Source organism: Chanos chanos, chromosome 5 (genome assembly GCF_902362185.1).
Source record: "Chanos chanos chromosome 5, fChaCha1.1, whole genome shotgun sequence".
NCBI lineage: Eukaryota > Metazoa > Chordata > Actinopteri > Gonorynchiformes > Chanidae > Chanos > Chanos chanos.
Genome location: NC_044499.1, coordinates 33,891,835 through 33,915,959, shown reverse-complemented (window position 1 = coordinate 33,915,959; position 24,125 = coordinate 33,891,835). Strand labels below are relative to the sequence as shown.

General features: G+C 41.2%; 2 protein-coding genes across 2 annotated transcripts; one reads left to right on the top strand and one right to left on the bottom strand.

Annotated features, from left to right (window-relative positions):
* The first annotated feature begins 742 nt into the window (after positions 1-742).
* On the top strand, positions 743-9,483 carry unk (unk zinc finger). Its single transcript, XM_030775254.1, has 15 exons — positions 743-894; positions 1,444-1,653; positions 2,393-2,569; positions 2,831-2,964; positions 3,096-3,231; positions 3,496-3,613; positions 3,794-3,878; positions 4,222-4,442; positions 4,578-4,640; positions 4,789-4,972; positions 5,106-5,207; positions 6,048-6,227; positions 6,856-7,022; positions 7,166-7,426; positions 9,174-9,483. Exons 1-15 carry the CDS (start codon positions 743-745, stop codon positions 9,330-9,332), a joined length of 2,349 nt encoding a protein of 782 aa, XP_030631114.1. The 3' UTR covers positions 9,333-9,483.
* Positions 9,484-11,576: 2,093 nt separating this feature from the next.
* On the bottom strand, positions 11,577-24,021 carry unc13d (unc-13 homolog D (C. elegans)). Its single transcript, XM_030774898.1, has 34 exons — positions 23,959-24,021; positions 23,182-23,226; positions 23,017-23,067; positions 22,843-22,899; positions 22,478-22,585; positions 22,077-22,136; positions 21,903-21,969; positions 21,431-21,611; positions 21,023-21,067; positions 20,467-20,538; positions 20,272-20,341; positions 20,031-20,135; positions 19,569-19,661; positions 18,874-18,974; positions 18,628-18,745; positions 18,259-18,380; positions 17,982-18,072; positions 17,677-17,733; positions 17,480-17,577; positions 17,321-17,372; positions 16,982-17,112; positions 16,607-16,727; positions 16,271-16,423; positions 15,786-15,881; positions 15,372-15,578; positions 14,686-14,760; positions 14,496-14,575; positions 13,997-14,102; positions 13,755-13,826; positions 13,427-13,510; positions 13,185-13,305; positions 12,666-12,789; positions 12,055-12,254; positions 11,577-11,680 (listed from the first exon to the last, which is right to left on the bottom strand). Exons 1-34 carry the CDS (start codon positions 24,019-24,021, stop codon positions 11,577-11,579), a joined length of 3,330 nt encoding a protein of 1,109 aa, XP_030630758.1.
* Between the last annotated feature and the right edge of the window lie 104 nt (positions 24,022-24,125).

Genomic DNA, 24,125 nt, shown 5'->3' with positions numbered 1-24,125 from the left:
TACATATTGAATGAACTATCAGATAGGAAAAGAAACATGTAGTGAAACGTAACATTTATTGTCCAACATATTTGCAAATTATTGTATACAAAATGATTATATATCTGTCATATATATATTTAAAAGAAAGTAAATGAACTATGAAGGGCCCTAGTAGAGGTCATTGCTACAGAGGGCTAACAAACTGCTGCAGATTGTGCCCATGGTGGCGATTTGCATGAAGAGTCTGAAAAACAGCCATATATCACAATATTTCTATTGAATACAAGGCATATTAGGGTGCATGTGAACCACAGAAGACAATATTTTATAGAGTAATGTCTGTCACAGATAAAATTATTTCATATACAAATTAAAACACAGCCAACATTTTCTAGATGAAAGGGTTCACTGTAAGTATTTTTCAGCTTTGTACAGCATGCACTAAGTTGAGCTAACAGTGCACACTCTAAGTATTTTTCCTTAAATGCATACAATAACAGATTAGGGTTGGTAAGCCATCGTGTACACGTTGACAGCCCTACGTTGTTATTGTTGATATCGTAAACAAGAGCTCAACGGGGCTTTGATTTTGAAATTCACTCTTTTGGCGGCCATCTTTAAAAACACAGCTTCCGTTATCACGATCGCCCGTCCCGGAATTTCCTGCTTATTTTAATATGCGCAAGCGCACACTGTAAAAGAATGCGGACTTTAGGGTTCATATACATGAAAACTGTTTGATGGATGTTATGTGATAAATATGTCGAAAGCACCAGTGCAGCAAAGTTCATCTTCGGGGGTCACATCTGCCCTTGGACCTTCTTCGTCGTCCTCGTCCTCGCCTTCAGCAGGCGGCTCGACGTCTCCCGCTAACGTACTGCACGCACAGCCAGAAAAACCACAACACTACACGTACGTAGTTCAAACACACCCTCACGTTTACCGATACGCTGAGATTCACCTGGCGCTCTTATACAATTTAAAGGAATTTAGCCTTCTAGTGACCCAGCTCTCACCAGATTTGATGATCATGGACTCCAACCTTTAAGACATGAACCATAATGATAATAGGGGCCTACTCAGGAATCCGTCCTGAATTACCCCGTGTTTGAATTACTGAAGATGTTTACAAGTAATGTCTCACATGTCCATTTTAGATGTAAACAAATACTAGTTGGTGGTGGACAATTCGCATTTGAAGAATACTACGTTAAATTAAGTAGCTGAATTAGCAGCAGCTTATTTATCAAAGCTAAGTATGAATGCACACTGTAACAAAGTGGAAATGCACTTTAAGTGCATATTAACAATCATTCTCCACACCATCAACGCGTTTTTTAAAAGGTATTGACTCTCAACATGCCTCAGAAGACAAGCATAATAAGTGAAGACATAAATAATTCTCTCTCTCTCTCTCTCTCTCTCTCTCTCTCTTTCTCTCTTCCTCTCATTCACTCTCAGTTATCTAAAGGAGTTTAGGACAGAGCAGTGTCCTTTGTTTGTGCAGCATAAATGCACTCAGCATCGCCCCTTTACCTGCTTCCACTGGCATTTTCTGAATCAACGTCGTCGACGTCCCATCCGCCGTCGTGATGGCACCTTTAACTACAGCCCAGATGTTTACTGCACTAAATATGATGAAGGCACCGGCAGCTGCCCTGACGGAGACGAGTAAGTGCTTTTGATCAGAGAGCATGAGTATGAGGGTAGAAATATTAATAATGATGGTATAATAGCTTTGTTATTTTAATGGCAGAATCGGATAGACTGTGTTGGAATCAGCTCTTAAGACCTCTCTTTCTGTAAAGCGGGAGAGGTTCACTTGCTCTGCTGTTGACTTTGTAAATGATGTTTGGGTTATCACAAAACAAGTGTGTACTGACTCTCTCCATTTTTCTTGGATTATCAGGGATGTTTATCTTGCTAGTTCAGGGCTCAGTAATTTCAGCGTGTAGGCTAGTGGCCATCTGAGTGAAAATTCACACTTTTACAACATGCGACTTAGGCAAAGTGGTACTTGCTGGTGGTATTTGAGGTGGTGTCATCAATTATGTATCAGGTCATTCCTGAATAGAATACCCTCTGCTCACTCATACTGTAGGTGTTGTCAACTTTTGTTTCATGTGATGTCGGAGGGAGAAATATCCTAGAAGAGAAGTTGCACACTATAAATGTTTTACCGCTGTAGTGTATAGATATATTAGGCCATGAACCAAATGAATCAAATTGCTCATGAATCAAATTGCTCTTGTTTGGACTTCCTCACTATGTGCATCCTGTGTTCCTGTACAGTGCCTCATTGTATATTGTATATTAGCAGATTCTATAGTATTTGATTGTTGCTGTTGTTGGGTTTTTTATTTTTTTGTATGTTTGTGCGTCTGTTTGTGTGCTGTTTGTGTGCTGTTAGTTGTCCGTTTCTGCACCGGACAGCAGGAGACACGGAGCGACGGTATCACCTACGCTACTACAAGACCGGCTCCTGCATTCACGAGACTGATGCCAAAGGTCACTGCAGTAAAAACGGCCCTCACTGCGCTTTTGCCCACGGCTCTCACGACCTCCGCTGCCCTGTCTATGACATCAGGTACACCACGTGTCTCTCAACTCGCTCTTTTTCTCAGAGCAATTCGTGAATTTACTCTTAAAGAGGAAAATGATGTGCGTATTCTGTACCGATGACTGGATTTTAAAAAGCGTGCACCTGTAGAGGGATGGTAAGGCTGTAAGAGTCACTTCAAAATTTTATTATACAAAAGAATTGGTTGGAAAAGAGATATATAGTACCATAATTGTACGTTGTATGTGAGCAGGTTTAGGCTGAATCGGGGTGGTTATGTGTTGTCAGGGAGGTGCAGGCTTTGGAGGCCCAGGTGGGCAGCGGTGCAGCGGAGGGGACAGGAGGAGGGGAGGGCCAGGCGGGTCAGGTGGCCAGTACCGCCCTTATCGAGAAGATACTGAGCGAAGAGCCACGATGGCACGGTAGGTCCACGCTCTCCCCTCACCTACACCATATTACACTGCATTACACTGACTCTGTGAACCTCTGTCACGGACTCTGTGAACCTCTGGTCTCGTCTCAGTGGGTTTTTCTTTTCTCTCTGTCTGTTTAGATAACAGCTATGTTCTGACCCATTACAAGACCGAGCTTTGCAAAAAGCCGCCACGTCTTTGTCGTCAGGGTTACGCCTGCCCGTATTATCACAACAGCAAGGATCGTCGACGTAGCCCTCACAAGCATAAGTACAGGTAAATAAATACGACGCTGAATAGGATCTAACGGAACACAGTCACTTTTCTTTTCGTTTAAACATTTCACGTGTTTACTGGACTGTTTCAGGCTGTTGTTTTTTATGCATTCCCTTGGGATCTCTCACATCTTGTCCAGTGAGATGTGTGGTCGAAGGAAGAATTTGAAGTCATTTGTATACTCCAGATGTTTTGACTAGTCATTGTGTTGTCTCATGTCTGTACATTCATGTACGCTCTATGACAAACACTCTCTGTGCACAGAGCTTTACCGTGTCCTGCGGTGAAACACAGCGATGAGTGGGGTGACCCCAGCAAGTGTGAAGGCGGAGAGAGCTGCCAGTACTGCCACACACGCACCGAACAGCAGTTTCACCCAGAGGTACTGACACATGGCTCACACCGTAACTCTGCCAAAATGCCTATGTTAAATGGAAGTAGCTTGTAAATAGAACCTGAAACTGAATAGCTGATAAATTCTGCTCTCTTACACAGTGTGGTCTGTTTTCTTCTGGTTACTGGGAGATATTTATTTGTGTATTCTCATTTGTTTCCTCCCCAGATCTACAAATCCACCAAGTGTAATGATATGCAGCAGTGTGGCAGCTGCCCTAGAGGGCCCTTCTGTGCTTTTGCTCATCAAGAGAGTAAGAAAACATGTTCAGCACTCTAACACAATATTTATTCACTGTCAACAACATATCATCTCTGTCATTGGCTTTCTGAATCTCTTACACTTCTTCACCCAGTAAACAGCTGTTTACCCCAGAATAGGTTTAATTAAATATCCGCTGACACATTTATTAATTTACTCACTTTGAACAATGTGCTGCTTATGTAGAGTGTCATGTGGACTGTCAGCTGCTTTGTCAGCTGTGGAATGATGCTCAGATGGTGTGTGTGTGTGTGTTTGTTTGTGTGTGTGTGTGTGTTTATTTGAAGTAAACGTTCACATGGAACGTGTATTGACATTTGTGTTCTCTCTCACAGAGGCAGTACTAAGTGAGGAACAACCAGGCTCTCCTCTTCCCGCAAACACAGCGGACGATGGGACCCAGCGGAGCCCCACCAGCGCTGGACCCTGTCCAACAGAACAAAGCCTGTTGGGAAGGGTGGTGTATGAGGAGTCCCCCAACCTAGACGCCCCTCTTTCTCCATGGGCTGCAGAAGGGGGTTATGGGAAAGCTCCCGGCTTTGAGAGGGAGGACCAGGTGCGGCGCTCTGAGGTCATAGCTAAAAGCTATAGGCGATTTGCGACTATTAAAACGTTTGTTCATTTCACTTACACATTATTTTTCTGCCACACTAACAGCCCTGCCATTTTGCCTTTCTGATTTACTATATAGGCCAAACAGAAATCTTTTGCAATGGATCACAGTAGAGAAACACCCTCTGTGCACAATAGACAGGTACTTTAACCACCACTTTTGACTCTTTTTATCTGAAACAGATAAACAAACGGTACTTTTTGCACTATGTAGGTACTTTTTTATCCATTTGATTAATTATTTTTATTTAATGTTAATTGGTTTTCTTTCTTTGTTTGGATTTTTCTAGGACTTATCGGTGTTTTTACCAGTGGGTAGTCCGCTAAGTTTATCATCCAGCGTGCCCTCCAGCCTCGCGGCCACACCCCCCAGCCCTGCCCCACCTGGTCCTGCTCCCCTTGGCACTTCGTCTGGCATGAATGCCAACGCTTTGCCCTTCTACCCTACCAGTGACACCGTAGAGTCTGTAGTGGGTGGGTATTTCAACTGAGTGTGAGTGCTACTGAATGACAGTGCGTTTATTCATTTATGTGTGTGGAACAAGATGCAGGCGGCTGTGTTTTTTTGTAACGACATTTGGATGGACGGATGTTTTGTGTTGTACAGAATCCGCTCTGGACGATCTGGACTTGAATGACTTTGGTGTGTCTGCTTTAGAGAAGAGTCTGGAGAGCAGCTCCGTCCTGCCAAGCGTGGGACTGATGCTGGGTCAGTGTCCCACCTACGCACACTGTCCTCATAATACCACGACCACAGCACATTAACACACATCCTTCAAATAATACACACATAATACACTCCGTCACCACAAACATGCCATTACCATAGCACAGTAACACACATGTCCTTCAAATAACACACACCATCACCACAGACATGTCGTTACCACAACACAATAACGCACACCATCACCATAAACATGCCATTACCACAACACAATAACGCACACCATCACCATAAACATGTCATTACCACAATACAATAACACCCACTATCACCATAAACATGTCATTACCACAACACAATAACACACACCATCACCATAAACATGTCATTACCACAACACAATAACGCACACCATCACCACAGACATGTCGTTACCACAATACAATAACACCCACTATCACCATAAACATGTCATTACCACAACACAATAACACACACCATCACCATAAACATGCCATTACCACAACACAATAACACACACTATCACCATAAACATGTCATTACCACAACACAATAGCACACACTATCTCCATAAACATGTCATTACCACAACACAATAACACACAACACATCTCCCACAACACCACCCATGTCCTAGAAACAACACACATTGCTGCATTGCTCCACACACCTGTTTGTACACACCAGAATACAACAACTCTAATTCTGCCTGGACAATAATAATAATATACATAGCACTTCTTCACGCCGTTATTAAACCCTTAAAATCATCGTTAAGTATTTAGTTGGACTGTCTGTTATGTAATGCTGACTCAGCGTTGTTGAATGTTGAGTGAATGCTTATTTTTGTCACTGATACAGGAGGGAGCCAACTTCAGAGTTCAGCACCAGTAAACATCCCTGGATCCCTTAGCAGTTCCTCTCCTTTCAGGTCCCCCTCCCCATCTCCACCAATCAGAGCTCACCCTTTCCTGTCCACCCAACTATCACAGCCTAGCCAATCAGAGAGCAGCTTTTTGGGGCATTCACATGGTTCCTTAGGTTTGTGCTTTTTTTGTTTTAATTAAAACACTGTCTAGCAAGAGTGAGATTTCACTTACTCCCAATGAGCAAAGTACAGTGCATCAGTTGACGGCAAAACCTGATTTTGCCAACTTTTCATGCAAGTTTTTGGAGCTGCAAAGAGCAAATAGCAAACAATGAAATGATGTGCCAGATACTAAGTTATGTCTTGTTTAGATTTATAATTCACATTTAGATAGGAAAGAAGAAATATGGAAATAACAATCAGGTTTTCAAATACATTCTGACTTGAATAAGATGCTAACATATTCATATTCTTTGAATGAGAATGAGAGTGGTGCACTTAACCTGTCTTCTTGTTCATTTAGGGATATTCCATAGTTACACCGGTATCTTGTCATCAGTATTTTGTAAACTGGAGATTAGGATCCATTATATATTTTGGGATTCAATTCTCTTGGCACTAATGTGCGTTTTTTCTGCTTTAATGCCAAACAGCAGCAATATTTGTTTGCATGCATCTGTGTGTGTGTGTGTGTGTGTGTGTGTGTGTCTGTCTGTCTGTCTGTCTGTCTGTCTGTCTGTCTGTCTGTCTGTCTCCCTCTGTGTGTGTATGTGTCTCTGTGTGTATGTGTGTGTGTTTCAGGTCTGAATGGCATGAGCAGCAGTATTTGGGAGAGTTCCCCAGGCACTCCACCAGCCTTGCTATCTACAGGAGCCTCATACGCGGAGGCTGCTCGCCTCAAACAGGAGGTTGAGGAGGCGCACAGAGTCTTAAAACACTGGGACCACAGCTGGAGACAGATGGCTCAGGTCAGCCTAGAGCACAGTGCACCTGTGTCTGTGCTTACATCTGTAATGATTCACATACACATCTAGTATTTCTGAAGCAGCAGTAAGTAATACACACTGGGTATACCTGTCTCACACGTGCTGCTGCGCTGTGTTTGGTGCAGTCGTGGGCCGTGCTGAAGGCGGATGCAGAGGAGTCCCGTATGCTGGCGAGACGTTTGGGTATGGAGGCAGAGCGGACGCGACAGGCGGAGGAGGAAGCGCAGCGGCAGGCAAATCTCCTGGAGGAGGCGCTAGAGAGCTTACGCAGCGCAGAAAACCCCCACTTACAACTCCATCACCTCCAACTCATGCACCGCCTGCCCCTGGACTCTATCTGTAGCCTACAAGCCCAGGTCTGCACGTGCCTACGCACTGTGGAGCAGGTAACACACACACACACACACACACATACATTTATATACACATACATACATAAGCACACAATAAACAGACGTGGCCGACAATATTGGTACCCTTGTGTTATTAAAATAACGCAGCATTCCACCTGAAAAGTGTTGAAATTGAAAGTTCTTTTATTATCCATACATGTCTGTCTTTGGTTTGCAGTGGTACAAGACAAAAAAGATTTGAGACATTCTAAAGATGTACTAAAAGAAATTTTAAATAGCTTGGACAAAATTATTGGTACCCTTTAGAAGTTGTAAGAACTAATTGCATTGTAGTGATACTTTAAGCAGACCATTCTGTTTTAATTAGTAACACAGGTGTTTTCAATCTTATAATCACTCATGAAGCCAATTTAAAAGAGGAAAATTACACACTATCACATTGAACATGGAAAACAGAGGGAAAAGCAGAGAGTGGTCTGAGGAGATTAGAGAAAAGGTAATAGCCAAGCATGGTCAACATAAAGGTTGTAAGATCATCTCCAAAGAGCTTGATGTTCCTGTGACCACTGTTGCCAATATTATTAAGAAGTTTAAGGCCCGTGGGACTGTAGCCAACATCGCTGGACGCGGTCGCAAGAGGACAGTTGGCCCAAAATTGAACGGAAAGATTTTTCAAATGGTCAAGAAAGAACCGAGGAAAACTTCAAAACAGATCCAAGCTGGTTTTCAAGTACAAGGTACGACAGTTTCAAATTGCACCATCCGTCGCTGTCTGAATGAAAATGAACTCAGAAGACCCCACTTCTGAAAGGGAGGCACAAAAAAGCCAGGCTGGACCAAAATGCATGTTGACAAGCCACAGTCCTTCTGGGAGAATGTGCTTTGGACAGATGAAACAAAATTAGAGCTTTTTAGTAAATCACACCAACTCTGTGTTCACAGAACACAAAATGAAGCTTTCAAAGAAAAGAGTACCATGCCTACCGTGAAACATGGAGGAGGCTCAGTGATGTTTTGGGGGTGCTTTGCTGCCTCAGGCACTGGGAGCACAATGAAATGAGAGGACTATTGAGGCATTTTGGAGCGAAACATACAGCCTAGTGTCAGAAAGCTGTGTCTTAGTCACAGGTCATGGGTCTTCCAGCAGAATAATGAACCAAAACATACATCAAAAAGCAACCAAGAAAGGATGAGAAGAAAACATTGGACTGCTCTGAAGTGGCCTGCTATGAGTCCTGATCTGAATCCCATTGAAGATCTGTGGAAAGAGCTTGCAGTTGGGAGGTGGCACCCAAACCTGAGAGACCTGGAGCAGTTTGTTCAAGAGGATTGGGCCAAATTACCAGTGTAGAGGTGTAGAAATCTTATTCGGAGTTACAGACAGCGTTTGATTGCAGTTATTGCCTCCAAATATTGTGCTACAAATTATTAAGGGTATCGATATTTTTGTCCATGCCATTTTCATTTGTTTTATTATTTTAAATATGTTAACTCATAAATCAAAAGCAAAAGCACATTTTTTTTGTCCTGTTCAGTTTGAAATGAAGAATGATGGATACCATGTGCCTCAGTCAGTTTCAACTGAATTCAGAGAAAATTGATTTTTTTTTTTTTAAAAGGTGGAAGGGTACCAATATTTTCGGCTACGTCTGTAGAAGCCTGTGTGTGCACCACTGCTTAAAACACATATTCAGCAAATGCGCTGTCGTACATTAACTGTTTGTAAACACGTGTATGTATTGAGTGCTGTGGAATGTGTAATTCCTTCTGTCTCTGTCAGGCTGTATTCAGAAAGCAGCATTTGTGCTGCGTGTCGTGCGACGAGGTGGGTTCTGTGACGTTGCCATGTCAACACGGGCTTCAGTGTGAACGCTGTGCAGGTTCCTCAGAGTGCCCACTGTGTACTGAACACCAGCAGAGCCTGGGTTTACCCTCCTGACTCAACACATCTTCTCCTCCCCATGTCTCACCCAGGACCCACTCCCCTGCACTTCCACCCACCTGCCCCACACACTGGGCTAGGGTCCGACCCTCTGACCCCTCAACAGCTCCTGTACCCTCAGCTACCTGAGAAAGGCAGAAGTCACCATGTTTCTTTGACTTTGTATAAGTGCAATTTTTGCACCTTTTATTTTGTTTTCAAAATGAATGGTTAAATCAAAAAATGTATCCTCACTGTTTCTTTGTGTTTGTTTTTTTTCAGTTGGCTTTATTGGCTTTTTTATTTAGAGAAAGACAAAAAAAAAAACACTTCACCATTTCATTGCATTCTCATGATTTAGCTCTGCTCAGAGTGAACTAAATCGTGTGAACCATCTGTTACTTGCTCTTAAGAGAGGAACAGGTTTAGCCACTCCCAGCCTGTATCTGATTGGTCATCTGCTTCCCTGTCTGTATCTGATTGGTGAATCTGCTTTCAGACACCAGAGTTTTGAGTTCATGCTTACTGATCAACCTGTTCCAGATTATGGTGCTATGTCTCCCATGCGAAATGATAGTGATTGCTATACTATTTTTAAATTATACACACCTACAGTGCACACACAATTACACACACAAAACAGTTATATAAATGTGCGTTAGACAGGGTATATTATCTTTATTGTCCAAACAGAATGTGTAATTCTCTCTGAATGTTTCAGAAAGTGTACTCATCCTGAACACAGCCTGTGTTCCCCCTTTACCATAAATAAGCTAGAGATAAGATTTTTTTTTTTAATGACCCTCTGTAGATCCTTTATTTCTCCCAATACCAGTTTCTAGGGTTTTCCACAGACGCATAATGCCTTTCTTTCTGAGGCAAAATGGACAAAACTGATGAAGTTTTCCTACTGACTCTGCTCAACTATCTCAGGTTTTTCTATCAGTGTTTTTAACAAGAACTGGAATAAGGGATCACAGCCAAATATGCTCAGTCATTTATATACCAAATTATTTACTCCAATTTTTGTATTATTTTTTTCCCCACTTGAAATATTGCTTGTTAAAACTGAAAGTTAAAAAAAAAAACAGTTGTTTTCAAAACAACGGGCCTTTTTCACCTCCTATTATTTTTGATATTTCAGTTAAACAGATATGAAAGTATAGGATAATGCAATTGAGTATTCTCTTTGTGTACTGTCTGTACACGCAAATACAGACAGAAACTGTGTGTTTGTTTGAATGGTCTATATGTAGGTTACCAGCTCATTTTCAGCTCATTACAATGCTCAGTATCAAGAGACATAACGTAAGGGGATTCCTTACTTGAAAACATGTGAAGGTATCTCATCTAGAGTGAAATTTTAAACATCAGTGAACATGTCAGTCTTTGGTGACTGAGAAGGAGACCCGAGACTGTGTAATAAGGGGGCATTCTGCTTATAAAGGTTTTTTTGGTTGTTTGATGAGCACACTGGGTCTAGACTGCCTCAGTCTGGATTTTATACTGGTACCATAGCACTCCAGATCTCTTCTGATTATTGGTTTTCATTGTTGAGTAACACTGTGACATCACCAGCTCTACAGTGTTTCATTAGAGTGTTTCATGCTGGTTTTGTACAGTACAATAAACAAATGTATATTTTTGGATGAAACTGTGGTCTTGTGTCGTATTTTGAACTTTAAAACGCATATCATCTTAGCTTTTCTTGCTATCCCATATCATAACTTTACAGTGAAGCTAAAAAGCAACTTTCTATTCTTTCACACATTGTGTTTGAGAAAAATGCAGCAAATAGACTGATGAAATTTGACTTTATTACATGTGTCATTTCCCAGTAGTTCATTGTTCTTTTTTACTTTTTCATGACAAGACTCTTTTCAGTGTCATCATCTGCCTCATGTCTCTCTTTCAGCATTACCTGGAGACACACTAGACTTCAAACTTAAGCCAGTGGATCTAAGTATTTACAACATACTTATAACTTTTAAGTTAAGATAGAAAGATAGATTGATAGGGCAGACATGTAGAAGGTCAGAGTGATTAATCAATCAATAAATATTTAGAAACGGAGGAATTAACAGCATTTTGTGAATGCTTTTCAGAAATATTGTAATAGATAAACATTATCATTGACTCAAGGTCAACAAAATGACCAGTAATTGAACTGTGACAGTAACTGAGTTAGGAAGATTATAAGAGAGAGAGAGAGAGAGAGAGAGAGAGATTCCACACACTCTTTGCTCATCATGGTTTCGTTCTTCAGATTTCCTGAGATTTTTTCTCTTTTTGTCTGCGCTGCTTGACAAAGGCCTGAGCCTCACGGTCACCTTTTCTGTTCTCCAGCAGCTTCAGGATGGAGTCACCTGCAAGCCAACCCAACACACAGCAAACACCACACACAGAGATGGCTCAGTGCCTCTAAATATCACACGTGCAATTTCCTGCCGTTTCGTATAAAAACACATGACCATTAAACAGATCCATTTTTATGGTAAAAGTTTCAGTATTTCAGTAAATAGTGGTAAGAGAATCAAGAACCTCCTAAAAAATTACCTCTTACTTCCCTTTTATTATTCTGAGAGTGTGTAATGCATGTGAGCATTCATTGTGTTGGTAGAGATTTGAGGAATTGTTCCTTACACATGTGCTCTGGTCTTAAATATTCATTTGTTAACGTTATTTGAGAAAATCTTATAGGGAGCGATAATGAGTATATTTTAGACAGAGGGGGCCATACTGTTGGGTTTGGGGTGCATCAGGGGCAGGCGGATTTGGGCAGGAACAGGGTCCACATTTCCTCCTCCGCTGATTCCGGGCACAGACTTCAAAGAGAGGAAGGCCTCTCCCTCAAAATCATCACTCTGCAACATGTCGTGGTCCAGCACGCTCACCAACAGACACGCCCCTGCCATCTGGCACTGTTCCAATGACACAAGACTGCCAACCGGAGGACATAGCAAGAATTACACCCACAACAAAAAACACGCACATACAGCCACAGTCAGTCAGACACGTCAAAACACAACTGTTATGATGTAAACACTTATTTAAAGAGATTTTCAGGGCACCAGAAATTCAAATAGAAACAGCCCCCAAAGGTGCTAATTTCAGACTTAAGACTGAAAGACAAGGCCCAACAGACCAGTTATGTCATTGTAAAGTAAAGTATAAAAAGCTCATTACGAACAGCGTTTTTTGATTTTAAAGAATAAAATATCATTCATATTTGTTACCAGAATAAATACATATGGAAAAGGAATAAATGCATAACCTTGTTAAAGGCAAATATCAAAATAAGCCCTTTCTGTTATGGATTTAAATGAGAACAGTTTCAAGACTGTCACATACAATTCAAAGCTTTCCTCAAACAGTGGGTTGAGGTCACGGTTCTTGATTTTGGTGCTACGTGGTTCCACCTCGGGGAATGTATGTCTAGGCTCCAAAGACAGAAGAACAAATGGGTCACTGGAACCTGTAAAGAACCCACAGTAACACAGTCTCAGATTTCATCCCCATCATCCTAATTACATTCCTTCAGTATTTTCAAAAGAGTGTTAATACTTTGCTGAGGTTACATAGGAGTATAAATGTCAAACATTAAAGCCCTCACTCTTTTTTACACTGTAAATGACGAAATATCCAGTTTCTTCATGTCTGTAAATCTGACATACATTTAAATGAACAATGTTTCCTGTGACTCCTAGAACAATCTCCCCTAAAAACCAGTTACATAATAAGCTCTGACTTCTATATAAGACATCTGCTTTACAAATGTTGGTGTGAAGTAGTCTGTGTGGATGCTCAGGTCATGACATTAACGCTAGAAAAGAGTAATGCAAGAAAATTTATTTTCCTAAGACATCTCACCGTTGGAGTCCAGGGGAAGTAGATTAACAGCATTTAAAACCTCCACGTGGAGACGCTGATCAGCGCGTTTGTAGGAGGTGATGAGTGTGACTGCTCCATATTTCTCACCACTATACACTTTCTGTTTAAAGAACACGAGCATACTTCAGAAAATCCGACATGCTATAATCATGAAAACACACACACAGACACACACACAGACACACACATACACACACACGACATGCATCACCTGTTCTCACCTGTTCCCACACTTTCTTTTCAAAAAACTTTTCAATCAGTTGATGACATGTCATTGAGCTCTGTGTCAGATGTGCCTTAAGAATCTGAGATGGACAAAGAGAGCAGTTATGTGGAAATACATATTGTTTTGGGTGGAGGATTATTTCTGATTAAATTCTAACACCGCTCCTGTCAAAATGCAAGAAAATTTATATATGGAATTATGAATGAATGAATGAACTGAAGATTAACTGAATTTGTATTAATTTCTGTTCTTTTGGAAATGGACAGTTTTGAGGATAGGAGTATTAGCAGAGTTATGAAAGGCAACATCTGTATTTGACTGACCTTATACTCATCTGTGTGTAATGTCTCAAGAGGAAGTCCATTGCCCTCTGCATGAAAACATTGCTCAAGACACTGCAAAAGACAGAATATGGAACACAGACTCTACTGTCATAGGGTTCAGATTACTGTGATGGAATGTGAATGAAAATGTACGGTATCAGATCACACCACAAAACAGTAAGGAGTGAAAATTCAAAGGAAAGTATTGATGATGCCATGAAAGTGTGGACAGGCAGACTAACTTGAAGTGTGTATTGTAGTCTCTGAAAGTACACAAGATTGCCATCTTCCTGTTGAGAGATCTGGTGCAGAATCTTCACCGAATTTGTCCACAGGGGAGTCAACAAGCTGGAGATGGATTAAAAAAAAAATGGGTTGATTGATAAATACATAAATAAATGAAACAGATTTCTTCTCATTGCATTTCTGATAATTACTTCATCCAGCAATAGTGCTGTGAGGATTAGTGCAAAAAGCCACATCGACATGATAAAATGATAAACAAAAGCTGTGAAACAGGAAATGAATGATAAAGTCATGGTCTCCCACAACATGTCTGAGACTAGCTATGATGCAGCCCTGCAGGATTCCATATTAAGCAGTGCAACATCTGCTAATGGTGGTGTGGACTTCTATAGTTACTGGCTATACTGTTGGAATACACTCAGGTAGCATTAATGCTTGAAACGAGATAAAACATACACACAAAATAAGACTAAACAGGCAGTCAGAAATATGTACCTGTTGAAGTTCTCCTGAACTAGGTTCTCATTCATGTACTGTAGTTCTCGCTCCAGATAACGCATTAAGGGAACCACGGCCTAATCCACATGGGGAGAGGAGAGGAAAAATGCGATGCATTCTGCAGTCAACAAGACTGGACATTTACTATTGACAGAAAATGACAAAACTTTTAAGTGATGTATCTTACATCCTCTGTCGACCTGGAAGGCAGTCTGTGTCGGGATGCCATGCTGCGAACATGAGTCTCAATATCTGTATGCAGCTAAAGAGAGAGAGAAAGAAAGAAAGAAAGAAAGAAAGAAAGAAAGAAAGAAAGAAAGAAAGAAGGAAAGAGAGAGAGAAGGAGGGAGGAAGGAGGTTGTAATACTGCTAGGCAGTCATGGTAACGTATTGCATAACATATGTGTTTAACTGAAGTTACAAAATAGTACGTGATAAATTGAGAGCAGAAATATTGTTCTTCATTTCTGTCACTAATGCGCTCTGTATATTGGCACTAAAAAGTCTATCACAGTGCTCACATAACCAAACAGCCACTTAGACTGAGACTCAGTCTAAGTTTGATGTCTACACAAAACTCCAGACTCTCTCAGTTTGGCAGATGTCTATATAAAACTCCAGAGGCAGTAGATGCTGAGTCAGGGGAGAGAAGGAGGACAGAAGTGCTTAACACAGCACGCCGTTCATCCAGATTGGTGCCATATGCCTCTGACTGTAGTGGTTAGTGCAGTTACAATAACACAGTATGTTGTATGTCTTGAATCTAACCTTACACAGGCTGACTCACACCGGCTCAAAGGGTCGCCCTGAAGCTGTCAGTGTGTGCATGCGTGTGTGTGTGTGTGTGTGTGTGTACTGTCAGCTGCCCTCTACCTTCTTTCCGAGCGTGTCCACAGCAGAGCGGATCTCCCGAGTCAGAACCGCCTGGGTGTGCTGCAGCTGAGAGGGAAGTGTATTTTGGAACTGAGTGTCTCCGATCACGTGACGCGTGCGTTCCCGGAGACTTGTCCAGTTCAGCCGCTGAGGCAAATGGGTCAGCACAGAACGCAAGTGCTCCAAATCATTCACCACCACACACAGCTAGAGAGAGGGAGAGAGAGAGCATTAATCTGTACTTATTTTAAAACAGACAAAACAAATGTAGCTGTGTATGATAATATTCAGGATAATATCCAGTCTTGTCAAGTCATTTTTGAAAATATGTTACAAGAGTAATAACATATAACAAGTATAAACTCGTCATTTACTAGACAAACATTGTGCTTTCCTTGAGCTCCTCTCCCTCACCATATTAATGGCGCTGTCAGGGTCCGAGTCCTGTGAGAGTTCTCTCACTCGACGCTTCAATGTGTGGCAGTATGTTACCGCAATTTTACAAATGTCCTATTATCACACACACACAGCAAACACAGACAGACACACACACACACAAACCACATGTGAATATACAAAAATAACACACGTACACATACACACCCACACACACACACACACGTGCGCGCACACACACACACACACACACACACACCACATGTGAACGTACAAAAATAGCACAGACTTTAAATGGTTAAATGACCAAAGTATCCTTCCTTTTGCACTGTATGAAAACACATGTAGGCTGTGTGGTCCTCAGAGCATATACTACAGATGGACTCAGCTCAACACTTATACATGCTGTTTCATTAATTAATTCATTAATTCATTAATTATTCACACTGTCTGCATATGTGTGTGGTTTTGACTGTGATACACTACAGACTATCCGATCTCACCTCTGTCAGTTTGACCATGAGCATGAAACCCTCCTCTGGGTCTGGCCAACCCAATTGCTCCCACAGCTGACAAATGGGCTGCAGGCAGGCAGCCAGGTCCACTGCTGAGGAACTGTGTTTTATGGGAACCATTCCACTCTGCAGAGGCTGCAACTGTGGATGGATAGATAGATACATGGAGAGAGACAGATTCTAAATTTCAGTACTTCCTACTTTCAGTTTGTAAACCAACTTTGCTATTGTGAAATTTTAAGTAAGAGATTCTATGCTGTTTTACATTGTTGAATATATTGTGTGTGTGTGTGGCAGTATGTGATAGTGTAGTGGATGCCATACTTGGTCCACTTGCACTGCCTTCTCCACTCTCTCCATGGTGGTGCTGAAAGCTTTGTTGAGCCAGTAAGGCAAGGCTTCACGAAAGTCCTCATGGAAATGAATGAGCTGAAGGCCTTTCCCCCTAACCAACAATGAGAAAAGACAGAGCTTTTCTCAACATCAATTTCCCCTTTGGACATATTCACTTATGTGTGTGTTTGTGTGTGTGACAGAGTAACAGAGAGAGAGAGACAGAGAGAGAGAGAAAGAAAGAGTGCGTATATACATGCATGCCTGTGTGTGCACACGCGCTTGTATATGGGTCTGTGTGTGGGTGTTGATGCAGGATAAAAGTGTGAGTGGTAAAGGATAGTTCAATCAGAGTTTACCACTGACCTCTTTTGTAAGAAGGCCTTTTCTTTGTGAATGGCCTGCAGACTCAGGTATACAGGAAACAGACTGTTAGCCAGAGACTGGTCCATCTGATTCTCCAGCTGAGCAAGTGTGGACCGCAACTCCTCAGCCAGCTACAAACACACTCACACACACACACACACACACACACGTTACAGACCAAAATGAGAGTAAACAGCACTGCCTGAAACACATGAACCTTTTCAAGTCTGTCAAAACACAAAGCTTTAAAAAATAAATATGGAGTTTCTGATCAAAAAATGACATATTAGTGGATTTCGCTTAATACTAATGTTCACAAGGACATTTGGTGCTACTCACCACCTCATCCAGCTTTTGGTAGACAACAGTAAACACGTCCAACTGTACGGCACTGAAAATGCAACACAGAGTTCTGAACTGTGACTGACAGCAGGGAAATGGGGTTACTACCTCAATAAAGGGATTCATAGTCATTCACATGCTCTCTCTGGCCCATACCTGACAAAAACTCTGTTCCAAACATCTTTAGTTTGACGGATGTCCTCCTGCACTTCCCCAATCAGCCGTGACAGTGCATTAACAGTTTCTGTCAGCTCCTGCCATAGAAGAGCAAGAAATCAGCTTGTGCATTTTAGTCATTTGTTAAACAAAAAGCCATTTTAAAGGTTATGTGTTGACTATAACATTTTATTTACCTTGGTCATGGGCTGGTGCAAGCCTTTCTTGATGTTAAACCACTCTTGTGTACCAGTCTGTTGAAAAAAAGCGCATTTGTAGTGTGTGTAATCACTAGTAAACCTCTAAAAAAGTACAGTGAAAATTCTTGAAAATGGCTTGACAGTTGTGTCTTTTTGTGGGCTGATGTGTTTTCCAGCGAAACAATGTGATTTCAAAGTAAGTGTAAAAACTTGTCATATAACCTCTAGGCAGATAAACTGATAAGCGTTTTAGGCAGGATGTTGCATCACTAATTTTGTGGTACCAATATTACATTTCTTACCAGCAGTGCATCTATGACCTCCTCATTTAAGGCAAACTGAGCAGGGTTAAGCTTCTGAAATGCCCGAGTCTTACAAATCTGAACCAGAACTCTACCAAAAACATAAAAACACACACATACGCACGCACACACGCACATGCACACGCACACGCACACAGACACACACACACACACACACACACACACAAAGATGCTTAAACCAGAGCGAACAGCATATATGAAAAATCTTATTTTAAAGCCACATGAGAGGTAGAGAGTGAGACAAAAAGAGTGGTACCTCAGCAGGGTGTGAAGGCGTGGTGTTTTTTCGGGTGTTGGTGGAAAAATGTCTCTGTATTTGGATACCAGACACAGACCATACTGGAGAAAGCCATGCAGAGAATCCCCCAGCTCTTGTTTCTACACACACACAAAAAAACCCTGCTCTTAGTACTTAGTACTAAGTCTTGCCTCCACATACCACGGATACGTGATGAGTAATAATGATATTGCAAGATGATGTAGATTGCACATCCTTACAGAAATAACAGACAACATTGCTAAATGTTTCCACAAAAACAAGTAAAAACAGACTGATGAGACTTAGCAGACAGCTAAGAGTTAGCAGGACCAATATCAATACTGGGTCATCAGCACCTCTGCTCACCTGCTGGTACGGAAGCTCTTGCTGGTCCCAGTGATATTCTATACTGGTAAGCTGCTGAAATAGTACTGTAGAGTCCACCTCCAAACTCTGGTAGAGCTTACTATAGGCCACCCACTTCCTGTATACACACAAACACAAAGAGAGAGAGAGAGAGAGAGAGAGAGAGAGAGAGAGAGAGAGAGGGCTTTTAACAGAGACATCAACTTCTGATGTGTAGTTAAGTTAAAGACTGATGATTGAACTCACGCAAGGTCTTGAAGAAAAGGGGAGATATCATTCTGAGTGGCATAAAACTCCAACAGACTTGTCCCCTCTCCACATAACTCTCCCTTCCATGGGCTACTGCCCTGAGGACAGAGAAAAGAGAGGAAATTAATATATGTTTGTAGAAAGAGAGAGAGTGAGAGACAAAGAGAATTATTTGTCTGAATGTTGAATATTGGAAATAACAGAATATGGCAAACTGTCCCTCTAATGTTCTCTGCATTTCGTTTCACCAGTGTATGTTACTGGAAGAAAAAAAGATCACTGGACACATCATCCTTCCTTCCAAGATGTGCGTATGTGCCTAAGAAACAGCCCAACAGTGTTTCACTCAAAGGCACTAAGCTCACCAAACCCAATCAATACAACCCAACACTAAGCCCAATCAATACAACCCAACACTAAACCCAATCAATGCAACGCAACACTAAATCCAATCAATACAACCCAACACTAAACCCAATCAATACAACCCAACACCAAACCAAATCAATGCCAGCCAATACTAAACCCAGTTGATGCATTCAATGCTCCAGTGTGGCAGTAACACACCAGTCAGAAAGCATTGTGGTCTCCACGCAAAACTCAACCAAGTACCCACATGTATTGACAAAGGAAGTGGTACCCTGGCATGTGGATAGGCAGGCATGAGGAACAGAAAGAGGGTTACGCCTTACCTGCTGCTTTGAGATGTGGGCATGGACAAACTGCTGCAGAATCCCACAGTAATTCACATACGGACTCCGACCAGCACTAAGCGTCTCGTCTCTCTGTCAATCACAAATACAGTGAGCTAGATGTGTCTAAAACAGAAAGTAGCTTTCAAAGACAAATCAAGCTGGAGGATTTTGTGTTTCACTAACAGCATCTAAACATATGAAAATATATTAGGATTAAATAAGGATTGTTCCAGAATCTCTAAAATAGTGATACAATTGTCCTAGCAAATTCACCAGTCTTAAATGAACTGTTATAGTGTCACTTTTTTTCTGTGTTTGTGCCAAAATCTGTGTGACCTTAATCTGTGTGTGTGTGGGTGTGTGTGTGTGTGGGTGTGTGTGTGTGCGCGTGTGTGTGTGTTTGTGTGTGTGCGTGTGTACATGTGTGTATAGAGTATAATAGAGGATGACAGCTCTTACATCTCTGTGGATGAATTTAAGCTGTAAGTGACACTGGCCTCTGTCAGGGTATGTTTCAGTGCGAGGTTCCAGGATGTACCACTTGTCCTCCGTACAGTGCAGGTCCTGAGCAGAGACAAAGCCAGACTCACAGAATCAGTGCTATTCACCAGTCTGAACAATTCTGGTCCGCAGTGAGGTTAAGGAGAGAAGGCTCACACTAATATTTTACAGACTGCATGTCAGAAATAAGCAAACATACCTTAAGCTTGAGAACAACGCTCCCTAAAAAGTCATCTTGGCCTTTTTCCTTTTTGGCATCCTTGATCATTCTGCAAGAAAATGATCATTAATACAAAATTGCTCAGTCTTATTTAAAAAAAAAAAAAAAAAAGAACAGGAAAAAAGGTGCGGCATGTTTGTTTGTTGGTGTGTCTCTGATTCATTGCATTCATACCTCTTTATGCCATGGAAATTAGCACGGAATTCCTCAAGCTTCTGTGTGAGTGATACCTCCTCATCTTTATCCCTGTGAGACAAAGATTCCCATCTCAGACCAAAGTGACAATGAGGACCTAGTTCAGTAGTCCAGTGCAATCTTGGGGAACTACTATGAAATTGTGGAGGGTACACATGATGGATGAGGCTAGCATGTTTTCTGGCAGCTAATACCATAAAAGGGAGTTTTAAAAAATGGTTGAGCTAACACAATATTGAGAAGATTGTACAAAACACAGCCAGTTAGTAAGATATCGGCTGCTCATGTAAGACAAGTGAGTTAGCATCGTACGAGGAAGCCAATATTACATGGAAGTCATACAAAAATTAGACTGATGTATTATTGCTGAGAACTGAAAGAGTCGAAGTTAAAAGGAAGAATTCTTTTAACTTCTAGCACAGTCTTTCTTGCTTAATCACTATATTACAGATACTTTGTTTTATTTGGTCATTATTGAACTCTATGAAAGGAATTGCTTATCTAGGGAGGTAACGCTATGAAACAACCTACTCACCACATTTCCATGTGGAAATTTGCATCAGCCATATCTTCAAATCTCCTAATTTAATGAAATTGGGAGGAAAAAAAATACAAGCTAAAATATTTGTATTTTCATGAAACATGTTTTTGTGTTACGTTGGAGTCCAGTTAAGGCCATGACACTCAGTTCAGTAATACCAAAAGACAAGCATACCAAATCCTCTTGGGGCTCTCAAATTTGGTTCTTAAGGTTAATAAGATGTATAAAATGGTGATTAAAAAATGACACACACAGTGTTAAGGTTTTGACCCCAATCAACACTTCAGAATAAAACTGGACAATGAGTAATAAACTAATTAAATGTATAATTAAGATTACCCTGACAAATGCCTTTGAGGAAAATGTTTGAAAAAAGGGAGGAGCCGTGCACATAACCCTTACAGAATAAAGGTCTGATCCCAAACAGGATTGAGAGTCTGTTTCTTTATGTCTGTCTCGAAGACTGCTTCATCTTCTGCGGCACCCTTCACCACAGCCTTCGAGGGTTTCAGCTGAGAGGGTTTGTGTTGATTGGCCTTCTCACTTTGTAGGATGGTGAGCAGACAGTAAGGATCGCTGAAACCTTATAGAAAAGAAATTAGTCAACGTTTAGAGTTAAATACAGAGTGCAACAGAATTCATCATAGAATAACAAGTGAAGCCTTACAACAAAGGATAATAGAGATTAACTCTTCATTGTATCCCCTGATACTGTCTCTCCTGAAAAAGACAGACTTTAATGAAAAAGACCACTGTAATAATGCCATTAGTTGGAAAGTAAATGAGGTGGAGATACTATGAAGAGCTTCTGTGCCAGCTAGATAGAAGTGAGCATTTGCATATGTATTGTTCTTTGTCTGATTAAAATACATACCACTTATATCCTTTCCCAGAATTCCCTTGGCCTCCTTCACTGTGACCATTAAACAATACTCTGGGGGCTGTTCACAGAAGAGACAACACTCAGACTCAGAAATATGTGAGCTTACAAACAGCTTATATGTATAATACTCCCTATGATAACTTTCATTTACTGTACTCATCTCACCTGTGCACTTTGTGCTTTCTCAAACAAGCCTTCGTGCTCTTCCTCAGTCATACGGAAGGCCTTAAGAGAAAAAGAGAGAGAAAAAGAGAGAGAGAGTGAGAGTGAGAGAGAGCAGGAAATGTATGATAACACTGTGAAAAGAATGATAGAAATGGGACAGAGGGCTGTGATATCTGTATTCCAACTTCAGCTATGCTTGGGCAAATGTCACATCATCCTACATGATACTGTAAGCATGAGTAAAACACTGATAATTACAGCGAAAACTATCTAAATAACGGTCTGGAAAATAAGGGATTAAACACAGGTCACAGGACCATGTGCCAAAAAGGATGTGTGTGCAAGTGTGTGTGAGTGTGTGTGTGAATGTGTGAGTGTGTGCATGTGTGTCCTTAACTTACCTCTCTGATGTACTGATGTAACTCACTCTCAGTGTATTCCTTGCTGGCCACTGGCTTTCCCAGTCTGTGAGTGATAGTGTACAGAAGCTCCTTATAAAGTGGCTTGAGCTGTGGAAGATAATGCTTATTAATAACTCACACCTACATACTTCTATTCCACAGAACGTATCGTACATTACTGTGACATTTTCAGTGAACTTCACTTAAGTCTCTAATTGTTTTTGTGTAAGGTTTTTGTATTAGTATTTCAGGTTTGAAACGGACTCCAGGTGAAGGCAAGGTATAACGAACCCATCCTTTTATCCAGCTTTTTGTAGCCCCCCCTGGCCCCTGGTAAAAAATTGTGTGTGTTGTTATGTGCTCACCTCCTGTTCTTTGTGCCATCGTTCTCTTTCCTCTGGGTTTTCAGAGTCCTTCAGGTCCTTAAAGGTGGAAAAGTTAAAACTGCTTTTACTGGTGCTGCTTTTATACCAACCATTCCGTGGGAAGTCACTAAATGAAAGTGAATGTACTCAGCCAGAAATTGCACATCTCTTTACCTTTCGTTCTTTCACTCGCCTGGTCATCCCCAATTTGCGTGCAGGGGAGCTCTAGAAAAGGATTTTTTTGTATGTATGTGATTTTTTGTAAAATCTACATTGAAAAAAAGGCATAAAGAGAAAGGCTTTGGCGGTGTGAAAAGCAGTGGAGTAAAGCCTGGGTACCTGTCTCGGCCGGTTCCGTGCTGATCCATGCCCCACTGAATGAGGCTATGTGAACCAAACACATATGATAACATCAGAAGAAAAATGACACAGAACTGTGATACTGCACATGAAATGAGCAAAACCATAGTTTGTCCTTCTCTCATTATTGTGACTGACCGGCATTCAGCACTCTTGTGATGAGGTGTAATTGACATATGAATCACAAATATTAATTCACTTATGAAACAATTTTATGCAAATGTGTGAGTGATGGTAAGATGGTTTTCTCTACTTCTCTATACTACTTCCTCATTGATGACACTCAGGAAATTTCTCATAATGGTCATAGGTTTAGCTACTTTCACTTCTGACCCAGAAAGAAGTCCAGAAGGAACCATGAGGTCCATACTGTAACTGCACCAGAGCTGGGGGTTTTTTGACTGCCCCCATTAGGTGAAAGTAATGGTTTTCAAACAGTCAAAAACAAAAACAAACAAAAAAAGAGAGCTGACAACAACTTCAATATCTAAGAGGTTGTTCAATTACTTTGAATATATTGATTATAACAGGTGTATGAAAATGATTCTGATATGTCAAGTAAAGTAAAATAATTAAAGCTATGAGGAATATTTTAGTGTACAGCTTTTACACATCTGTTGTGGCATCACAACACCAGTAAATGGCCCAGTCATCTTCTCAACAATTAGGCAAAGTAAAACGAATGAGTGAGTGAACCCAATTAGAAAGCACTATTCATCTGAGTAAAAATGAATACATAATTACTTCTGTACTTGCCTCTTCAGGTGGGAGAAGCAATTTGTCTCCTGATGAGGTCACCCCATCATGGACAGGTACCATGATTTGGCAAGTCAGTCGCACAACACCGCCAACCAGTTTAGGCCAACAGTTTTCTTCACTTTACCCCAAAACACTGTTTGTGATCCCAGCAGTAGCCAGCAATC